At 43.2% G+C, this 11,379-nt stretch overlaps 1 protein-coding gene across 2 annotated transcripts in view; it reads right to left on the minus strand.

Annotated features, from left to right (window-relative positions):
* LPAR2 (lysophosphatidic acid receptor 2) overlaps positions 1–7,501 on the minus strand; it is a 36,650-nt gene extending 29,149 nt beyond the window's left edge. Inside the window, exon 1 of one of the 2 annotated variants that reach the window (XM_072399672.1) lies at positions 7,389–7,501. In XM_072399672.1, the coding sequence (XP_072255773.1) occupies positions 7,389–7,395 (7 nt within the window). In that variant the 5' untranslated portion in view covers positions 7,396–7,501. The remainder of the gene's footprint in view (positions 1–7,388) is intronic. The other variant, XM_072399673.1, reaches the window with a different exon arrangement.
* Positions 7,502–11,379: the final 3,878 nt, after the last annotated feature.

Below are 11,379 nucleotides of genomic sequence, written 5' to 3' on the forward strand. Positions count from 1 at the left end.
GTGGAGACCATGGGCCTACATAAAGTCAGACAGGAGAGTTCCATCTGCTTTCATAATTTGTGCAAAATGTGTCCCTCTACCATCTTGAAAATTGGGAGGTTTTATACCCTCATGGTCAGGTCTGCTCTCATATCCAAAGGGCATCTTGAAAAAAAAATCCATCGTGCAGTTTGCATACTTAGTCCTTGTTGTGTTCTTTTTTGCAACTAAATCTCTTCAACTATCCACTTCTCCATCACATATCCTTCTTTTCAGTGTATGGTGTACAAACCTTTTAGAATCAAAGCTGAATTCCAGTAAAATACACAGTAGGCAGTAAAAAATTGCATAAAGAAATTGGCAATATCTTTTCTGCATTAAAAAAAGATTGGCCAGTATAAGCTGATGCCTCTCTATACCCTGTCCTCCACCTCCTGATCCAAGCTTGCACTTCTGTATTCCATTCTGCTTTGGCTTTAGGTTGGTTCGATATTCTGGCAAATCCAGAATATCCAGACTCCAGTAAAATCTGCAGACTCAATTCAGCCATCCTCACACATTGTTATCTATGTTCCTCCAATCACAAATGATATCAATGTAAGACCTTTGTGTAGCAATGTGTCTTGTGTACTTTGTTATCAGTTGGATATGGTATTAATTAATCCCTAGTGTGTTTGATTATTCCTGTAAATCCTCTTGTAGGGATAATAATCAGTAATAAAGGACTTGGTGACAATTGGCTGCACTCACCCCAGGGGTAAAACCTGAGTACACATGGACTTTAATTCATGATGAGATCAGATGACAACAGAGCACTGCGGGAAGAAGGTTTAGTTAAGGTTGGAGACTGCTCCTGCTTTCATCCCCCATCTCTGGCTCCTGCTGGGGTCTCGCTGTAGCCTGTCTCCAGCTTTATTAAACGTGGAAGATCAGATTAAAAAAAGAAAGAAAGATCGCTCATTAAATCAGAAGAAGAAAGCATTCTCGTCATGAGGGCCTCGCAGTAATTAGGGAATCTGTAGACTGTGGGAGAGAGATGGAATAACAGAAACAAATAAGGGTATAGGGTAGGATGTGTACAGTGTGGCAGAAGGGGGTAAATGCTCTAATTTGGGCAGGGTACCATTTCCTCTCATGTGACTGACCCCTCAAATCCTCTTCTCTGGGTTGTAGACTTTCACATCCTAACTTCCTAGGGCAACCATGCAACAGTAAATGAGCGATGTCACCTGGGGTCAGGGAGTTTCCTACTGGCAGGATCACCAGATGAATGCTACAATGTTATAATATATATATATTTATTTGAAATATTATTATTTTTCATTTATATAGCACCAACACAAACCGCAGCGCTGCAGTCCTACAGTCATATAGTGGTTATATTTTTGGTTTTACGTTTGCTTTAGGAAGGAGAACTCTGAAAAAGCTTGATCCTGACAAGGGTTGTATATGAGTCCCTCCATATCTAGCAGTTTATATAAGATGTCTGGACACAAAGCCTCATGGTAATGTAGTTTACTTGTAGCGAGCCCCCGGGCCATGCACTGCGGAGGTCTTTGATGTGCAGCACTCTGTGTGTATACAAATGCAATAACCATCAACAATTGAAACTGTTTACCCGTCAACCTTTATCAGCAGCAGATGGAAATCAGGAAGCAGTGGGCGGGAAGCTAATAACTATACCAAGCAGCTGTGCTTATGTATGAAAAATGAATACGAATCACTGATCAACTGAAGCCACCTACACACTTCAGATAACAGTCACCTGAGGGGAATTGTTGTGCTTATCTTTTGACATGTGTATGGCGATCCCCCAACGTAGTTCATCAATCGATATGGAATGATCACTGTGCATTTCTATGGAGGAGAGCACAGTGGGGTGCCACTTGCGCATCCTCTCCATTGAACAGAACAGTGCTGTGTGTGAATTGCTCATTCCTTCATCTGCCACTGAAAACAATCAGAAAATAGTTTCCAGTGACAATCCCCTGATACCTGGACAGACCTATGAGCGAGGCTTTAGGCTGTGGACAGGCTCTTGATTTCCTTTTTTATGGTGCAAATCTAATATCTGTACTGCTGTCCTCCCTCTTGGCATTGTTTGATGATCTGTCCTGCCACATGTTTCCAAATGAGTAGGATGGGCACAGCTGGGCATCTCTATCTCACCCACCTCCATACAATGAACAGTGATTAAAAGGATCAATAACAAATAATTCTCTTCACTATACGTATGCCTACACACATCAGATGATTCTCACCCAACACGAATGGCCGTATCAGGTGACATGTGTATCCCAATCAGGGATGATCAGTGAGCATTTCAATGGAGAGCACAGCAGGGTGCTGCATGGTTGTCCTCCCCCCTCTCCTCTGCATAGAACATAATGATGCATTATAAGTAGCGCTCCTTCGTTCATCTATCATGGGAAGTGATCATAAAAAATCATTTCCAATCATATGACATCCATTGAACTTCTGTACAGGGCTGAAGATGATCTTTGGCCATGCTGATTGGTCGAGCTGTTTTGATGTATTTCCCAAGCATACATGTGCAAGTTCATTCCTTCCCAGCACACAGGAAGCCGAGATTCTCTGGTTTGCCTGGCACTTGTAAGTCAGTGCTCAACCCAGAAATTTTTTTAAGCCGGGTGGGAAGAAATTTTAGGTGGGTGGCAGCCCCTGTATTGTGACCAAACTCTTTGGTAACCACCCAAAAACAGCCGGGTGGGTGCTGAAAAGTGCCGGGTGGTGCACCCAGCTAAAAGTGCCTGGGGAGAACCCTGTAAGTATATAAGTTATTAAACAAGGAACATTACTAGTGCCTTTCTCAGCAGACCAAATCTCGCAAGCCATACTGATTGCCGTCTCTAGATTGCAGAAAACTTCAATGGCTGACAGATCTTGTAAAACTCTGCCTGACCCCTGTGATCCCCCTGGGAGGTGTCAATCTTCACTCCCCACACATATCACCATCTATTCACAATGTATTCTCACATGGGCGGAATCCTAAATCACCATCTCGTGTTTACATTTCTACCAATGTGTCCTGTATTATAGACACGGCCTGATTTATTAAAACTCTCCAAGGCTGGAGAGGATACGCTTTCACCAGTGAAGCTGGGTTATCCAGCAAACCTGGAATGGATCTGGTCCACAATTCAAAACAATATTTGCTAGCAAACAGGAAATGACTTTGAAGAAATCCATTCCAGGTTTGCTGGATCACCCAGCTTCACTGGTGAAAGTGTATCCTCTCCAGCCCTGGAGAGCTTTAATAAATCAGTAACATTGAGAGAATACAAATATGTGATCAGATCTACCTGCCAAAGTATTTCAGTCCATGCACACAGCACAGACCTGTACAGGAGACATGATTTTTATCTTTTGCAGTTCAATATTGCTTACATATGTGCTCCTTCCCCCCAGCTGTTAGGAGAAAGCAGCAGATTAATAAGTTTGTTTGCTCTGCTCTCCCCTCCTATCAGCACTGCAGCACAATTGATTGGAGTTTGTTTAGTTAATGACAGGTCCACTTTAAGACATCTCTGTAAGGGGCACCTGAGGCCCTTGGCTGACTCCTGGCATGACACCGCCGGTCCTCACTCAAACCATTATGGGAGCTCGGTGACGGTCGGCTTTCTTGGCTGTGGGCAGCCTGATGTCATTGTGAGGGAGCTGGAACACAGAGGGTGCTGAGCTTTCTGCGGAGCTTCCATGCCAAAAACTGCAAAACTACAGAATAAAAAACATGCGGAGGAGGAACGTGACCCCGAGCAAACTCAGCACGCATTTACCTAACACAAGCCAACAAAAGTCACATTGATGGAAACCATTATTTCTGTGTGTGACATCAAACATCCGCAGAGCTTCACATCAGACTGGGATGTTCAGGGTACAACTGTTGATCCTGCCAGATAACTTCCTATCAGACGAGATGGGGGAGGGATTCTGTTGTCCTGGTATGATAGGATGAGCGAGCGTTGTCACCTCAGGACAGGAAGTGGCTGAATTACAAAGAATTTAAGCAGAAAACCTGTGTAGCCCCCACAGAAGCTGCATTGTTGTTTTTTGGGGTTTCAAACGTATTAAAACCTCAGAAGGAAGAAGGAATTCAGGAATTTAGAAACTGGTCAATGTAGCAGAACTAGATAAAGGGATGATAGGTAATCCTGTTCTGCCAGTCTTGTGATCCTTACACCATGCCAGGTCAGTGTCCCTATCCTCTCCTATTAGGAAGAATGCTATATCACAATCTGATTGGATAATCAAATATCATCAGCATGTTGCTTAGCCCTGTTTGTCAGCATGCAGCCAGTGTTAGACAGATAGCACTGTTCAGTGCAGTAAATCCATGCTGGCTTGCAGTGTTGTCTCTCCAGCTGTGTACAGACTCAGCTAAGGCAGATTGAAATGACGATTCCAGGTACGATAGGAACAAATGAGCGCTGTACAGATCTGCTGGTTATATGGGGAGAATTTGTGGGAGACTCCCCGCTGCGTTCCTTCTATTTACAAACATCAGTGATCATTCCTATTGGTAGATGACTTCACTTTCACCAAAGAAGATCACATGACCTGCTTAGACTTAGTCTACACGGACGTTTTCCCCAGCATTTAATCTGAGGCTTTTAAAGCCAATGTTTGAAATCCCAATGCGTTCCAATGGGCTAATCTACATCAGGACATTTCCTTGGGGCACGTCTATGAGCCTCATCTTAAATGTTGCTTGCAACGTTTAAAAAATTCAAATGCAGGGTTAAAGTTAAAAAAATGTCCAAAAACCCAGGTAAAAGCCTTCATTATTTCAGTTGGATGTTTTCCCGTGTTTTTAAGCACTAAAAATGCAAATGAGTTACAAACGCGGGAAAACGCAGCATAGGCGTTTTCCAGTATTTTAAAGGCAAGCTTTAAAACGCTAATAAAAGTGCATAAAACGCATATAAACGCAATAGGAGTGTCCATGTAGACCCAGCCATCCAGCTCCACCTACACAATGCAATTCATATCTCTCCAGGCAGGTACGTGCTCCCTGTACAAAGCTGTTGGTGGACTGTCCAATCAGATTGCAATATGTGTGGCCAGCTGTGGTTTGGCATTTCCACCTTCGGGTGCAGACGCCAACAGCCATCAGCAACTACCTGCAGACCTCCTGACAAGACACAGATTCATGGCGTTGTGGCATCATAGTACAAAGACGTGCGGACAGATGGATGCAATCTCAGGTGACAACACCGGTGTACAATTGTAAAGAAGAGATGTAGCGTTGTCACCCATTAGGGATCCATACTCCCTGATATTTGTAGATGCAGACTTTGGAGACGACTTTCACCCATTCTCCCTGATTGAACCGGCGAGGAATCTTTTCCATTTTATAAGGTCGGCGTCTTAAAAAAAAAAATCAAATGGTCGCGAACGCCAAGAACCACAAATCTCTCCTCCAAGTTTCCTGAAAATATTCCAGAGCGCAGCAAACACAGCGAGACGAATCGTAGCCAGACACCTTGGGCTCTCCGCGAGACAAAAACACTCGGCTGTTGTTCTTGGACATTGTTGAGAGATGTGAGTAGCCGAGGCTTCCTGATTGGCCAACGTGTCGGAGGTAAACATGGCCCCCGAGCGGACAAATGCAAAGAATGTGACACCGATGTGAACTTGTTGGGTGATGTACTGCCCATGTGTACACCCAAAAATCTCAGCTCGGTGATCATTAATACATAATAACTTTTTATCACTAGAAGTGTAACAAGCTGATATTGGTCCAGGGTAAGTCAACGTACAGCATAGCTCAGACTGAAGAACACAGAAGCAGCAAAAGGAGCTAATCAGCTGTGCAAGGAGGATGTTGATAGGAGGAGAAGCTATCAGTTTTCCAATCACAGGCTGGGGATAGGGAGGAGACCTGTGATGCCTGGTTAGGACACTTTACAACTAAAAATGATTGTCAGGCCCTGGCAAGAGACCAATGTGGCCACAGATGGAGATTAAAACATGGCAGAGGTTCTGACCCTTCCTCAGGTTGTGGTTACAAGATTCAAAAACGTCCCCAATGAATATTGATCTTTTCTGAGAAACCAGTAACCCCAACGTCCGGCAAAATACATACAGGTGGTGTCACCTTGCCAGCGGCTTGCCAGTTCCTCCCACCTGATCCCTCTGTGTTTCCACACTGGACATCAGGCATTACCAAGGGGCTCCCATTCATTCTCTATGTGTAGCCGCCAATATGAAACTACATGTAGCATGTCAGCTGCGGGTGTAATAGGCGGGCATGGGGAAGAGGTAACCACACAACAACCTCACCGCCAGACTGAATTCAGCTCTCTGATGTGGTGAATCCAAATCACATTCCCTATGGCAGCTGATGACTCTTCATATCCAGCACTTCTAGGCGAGTCTGAAGCCAATCCCCCCCGCTGCACACTGTGGTTTCATCCACTAGCCTATACCTGACTACTGTTTCCTATAGTGTAGTAGGAGCTGGTGGGAGGAACTATTGTGTTAGGAGGGGGGGCAGGAATCAGACACACTGGGAAGTGTTCAATGTTCAGCTCAGAGGCTCAATCACTGGATGAAATGTTGGTTATCCTTTCCAGGGACACGCCAAGCAGCCTGGTCCGTTCTATGAAGCGGGGAGCCACCCTACGCCGGGTACCGCTCCTTACCAGCTGATTTGTGATCCGACATGATGGATGGCAAAACAGCCTCATGGGACAACTGCTAAGCTTTGCCTGGAGGCGATCACCAACATTCACCTTGGTATAAAACGTTAGGATTCTTCATGGCTCACAAAGATGGAAAGGAATCACCAGCCACAGCCAATCTAAACCTGTGATATACAGATGACCACTAGAGGGAGCCTTTACACACCTGAATATGAAATATGATAAGAAAAATATGGAAGAGCCAAAAATAAATTGCAAATGAATGACTTTTAGAATGATACAACAGTGATAAATAAAATGCACCACGGTGTGAATAGGAAGCGCAGCCGGTGAAAAGGAAGCACAGCTGGTAAATGTTCTATAATACAGAACCTAGCCACCTTTAAATTTTAATAGGCTGCCTTTATGAACGCGCGTCATTGTACGTGCATGCACGCAATCTAAATGGGCCCTCGCCCTTTGCATTACTGCTTAATGCGTTATACATTGAAGTCAATGGGAAGGGATCTTCATACATGTGCATGATGCATGTCAACGTATTGCGGCGTGCGTCACGACATGCGTTCTCTACTAAACAGACATTGTCAAGCGTCGATGCTTGAACCCAACATGTTTAAAAACTAATAGTTGTAAAAAATACAAGCAGCATCATTTCTTTTAAACTTTCACAAACTCACTTAGCTCTAACGCACGGAATGTGTGCAATAACGATCGTTATTGTAGATATAGCAAAGTTGCACTTACCGAACATGTCTCGGTAGGTTGCGGTGTGGTGCTGAGGAGTCCTAATTCATGTAGTCCAGTATGCAGTATCGCTCGGTCTCCGCACCGCACGGAAAGTATCAGCTGGAGGAGGGGGGGTGGGGGGCAGTGATAGGAGGGGCCTCACAACTGGCAGAGTCACATTACAGAGCCCCCCCCATGTGTGACAATGGTACAGTGCCAGGACATTGCTGGATGCAGAGTGGGCGGGTTCAAGTCACCAGTTATAGGGGTGACCAGCTCATTCCCCATCACTGCCATCTCTGGAGGTTCTGTACGAGCACAGATGTTGCAGGTCCTGTGCTAGGATTTGCTAGGGCTCTGTACTCACTATTCTGTATTAGGCTTCATATCACATTGAACTTCAACATATATATATATATATATAATGAATGCAACCAGGAGGGATGACTATCTAAAATCATACAGATGCTGAAGAATTACAAGTAATAAATTGCCATCTCTGCAAGATTGCCAGGAGTAGTTTCTTTGTTAAAAAAGTTATGTGTAAAGTTAGCATAATACCCCCCCCCCCCCCACCACTGCCACCTCCATTGTCCCCTTTGTCCATTGAAAAAAAATAAGAGTAGAAGCCCTATGTATGCATTGTTACCACCACACCAGGCTAAGTACTCTCTGCCAATGTACACCCAGCGCTGCACACCAGGAGAGAAAAGAACCAGGGCACATCCTCCCCTATACATGGAATTTTTGCCATATTTTGCTGAAAGTTTAAAAATATCCATTTTATTATATTCCACAATAGCTGCAAAGGATAAAAATTCACTTTATGTGCAACAAATGTGTTCACACATATTACCATATAGAAGTGGCGGTGACATTATTACTCTGCTGTACAAAGATTATGCATGTAGCAGAGCTGTGGGAGGAGCTTGCTAATAGTTGCCTGGAGGGGAAATCGATGGAGGGGGCGTGTACAAGACCAGCCATCTTGCACGATGAGTGAGAACGACAGTGACCGGTCTTTATTACAGGAAGCGCCTCAAAGACAAAGTTTTACACTGGATGACTGCACAGATCTTGAAGGGATTCACAAAGCACAATGTAGATCCAGAAAGAACAAAAAGAAAACCCCAATCCCAATCAAAATTACCCAATGAACACAACAACGGAATAAAAAAAGTAACAAATACCTTTTACCCTGATTTTCAGAATCCTTCTTATATGTGTCAGTGACATAATTTTCTCTTCTTCTTACTCCTGTAATGTATGACATCCTTGTAATTTTGATGTGCGACCTGCATGATACCATTTCCCTATTGGGCAATTTTTATTTCCTAACAATGTCAGGCTTCCTGGATCAGACAATTTTACAGACATAGATTGATAGATCGGCCAGGTGCTCACAAACTGATCCCCTGCCAATATTAGAGGATGGTGCTCGAGTTTGACACAACGTTACCTTGCCAAAAACGCTTTGTCAAAGGTGGTTGCTAAGGGCCGACCCCCCTAGCAACCACCAACTGGGATTTATCTGTATCTCCCACATTGTTGTTTATATCTGTACTGTGATGTCTGATGTACAGCACCACAAAAGATGCTGGCGCTATACAAATCATTAGTCATAAGGTCATAATTATTAATGCTGATGAGTAAAAGTAATTGTTTACCTTGCCAAAGGCTTTGTGGAAGGTGGTTGCTAAGGGCCTCACCACCCCTAGCAACTACCAGCTGGTTTATCTGTATATGGCTAATGTACAGTGCCACAGAAGATGCTGGCGCTATGCAAATCATTAGTCATTAGGTCATCATTATTAATGTTGATGAGTAAAAGTAATTGCAATTGTTTCCACTTGTGGAGGGTGGTTGCTAAGGGCCTCACCTAGGGCTAATGTACAGCGCCATGGAAGATGATGGTACTACATGAATTATTATTATTATTATTAATATTAATAATAATAATAATAATAATAATAATAATAAAATAATAGATTGATCAACCTATTGCACACGAACAGATACCCCACCAATATTAAGGCATAATATTTGAGTTTGCCGCAACTTTAGGTCTTTGCCCATAAATAAATTCACAAACTAATGCAAAAACCTTCTGAAGCAGCAAATGTAAAAATGGTTGCCAATCAGGCAGCTGTTCACTTTGCTTTTACTTTGTAAAAGGTGGTTGCTAAGGGCCTCACCACCCCTAGCAACCATCAGCTGGGGTTTATCTGCATCTCCCACATTGCCCAATGTTTGATGTACAGTGCCGCAGAAGATGCTGGCGCTATACAAATCATTAAATGGAGATGTAGGAGGCCTAAAACGTACAAATTTTATGTATATTCATGGGGCTATAACCCCTCACAAATTGCCTTGGAATGTTTACCCTGACAGGGATAAATCCAGTTACATCTAGATGGAATTTAAAGGGAATTCCCATGGTATAAACAGACTTTCTCTGGTCTTTGCATGGCTCAGCAATTTGTCTGTACTCAGGTCTCAGAACTGTATACTCCTCCTGGAGATGGATGACATACAGCGCTGACCTATCCTGTATACAAATGCTATTGGGAATTCACAAGGACAGCTGTCTGTTGTCACCTCCATGAAGTCTCCCTGATCCGATACTTCCTGCAGACATGGGATGTAGACCCGGGGATCTGACTACTGAATGCTTTGTTGACATAAACATGTCTCCTGTATTTGATGAGTGCCCATATATCAGCTCTGACCCTGACCACTGCTGATCAGCTAGAAAAATCAGTCATGGACCATCAAATCTCCACAAATGAGCAGTTTTTGGGATTCCCCAAAATTGCCATTTAGACAAAATGGTGCCCTGGGCAAATATTATTACATAATATTCCATCTCCCTGCTAATTTATTTAGCATCTATATGGGTATTTAAATATTTAGGTATCTATCCCACCTAGTTTACCCATTGGAAGTTTTATTTTCTTTTTCTGGTAACAGGGACACAGTCAGCAACAAAAACCTGGTGAAGTTCTAACCCTTCCACTGACTTTCATTGAGCAGTACACATGGCAGTTCCGATGTTGTATTTGCCTTTTATTTTGCTTTGTGTGGTTTTTCTTTTGATGCTGAATACTGTACTGAACTGCAGACAAAGCAAGTGAATTGCAGCCCTATCCCAGCAAACACCATGTTTATCATTGAAATGCATCATTTTGCATTTGAATAGTAAACAGTGTTTGACAAACTGAAAACGCCAACACACGCGGATTATATTATTCACAGTTTATCTAGTGATAGATATGACAAAACTAAGGGCATGTAAACATTAAATGCCTGTTATTCCTCTTTAATCTAATTTCTGTCCTTTTCTGTGATCAAAATTTTTATCAATGATTATTTTTTCTGGATTAGTTTTTATCCAAAGCAATTACAAATCACTACATGTATGATCACCTTTGGGGAACTGATTACCCTACATAATAAATTAGACCCGCACTATACACTATACAGTGGTATACCTGAAAATACAGGCGAGGGGAAGAACAGAGGAGTGATCTGCACTGGGTAACCCCATAAACGTGGTGTTCTACTAAGTGGTGTTGGCCCCAGAACTATGCAGGCATTATTAATGGGAGGTCATTCAGCCACAGTTCAGGGAACCCCCTAGGAAGCATTGGAGGAAACTTTGGGTTGCAGGGAACCCTAGTTTTGAATAGATGTCCTAAGCTGTGTATTGGGTACCTGTGTATTGTAAGTGGTTTCATGTATCCTGCATGTTGTTAACACCTTCAGTCCTCTGCATAATTCTTCCTGTCCCTGCAGCATTTTCATCACACATGACAATACCACATCCTAACACTTGCAGGCTGTTAGCATACCTTCGCTGTAATTAGTGATGACCTTGGGGGTACAGCCAATTTAGTCAAGTATTGGGACTAAAGCACAGCATTATTAAAATTTAGGATGTCCACAGGACAGGCATACATAATCCAAATATGCTTTTATTCTCTTTTTCAGGCGCATAGTATCGGAAAAG

This window comes from Pyxicephalus adspersus, chromosome 2, assembly GCF_032062135.1.
Source record: "Pyxicephalus adspersus chromosome 2, UCB_Pads_2.0, whole genome shotgun sequence".
Taxonomy (NCBI): domain Eukaryota; kingdom Metazoa; phylum Chordata; class Amphibia; order Anura; family Pyxicephalidae; genus Pyxicephalus; species Pyxicephalus adspersus.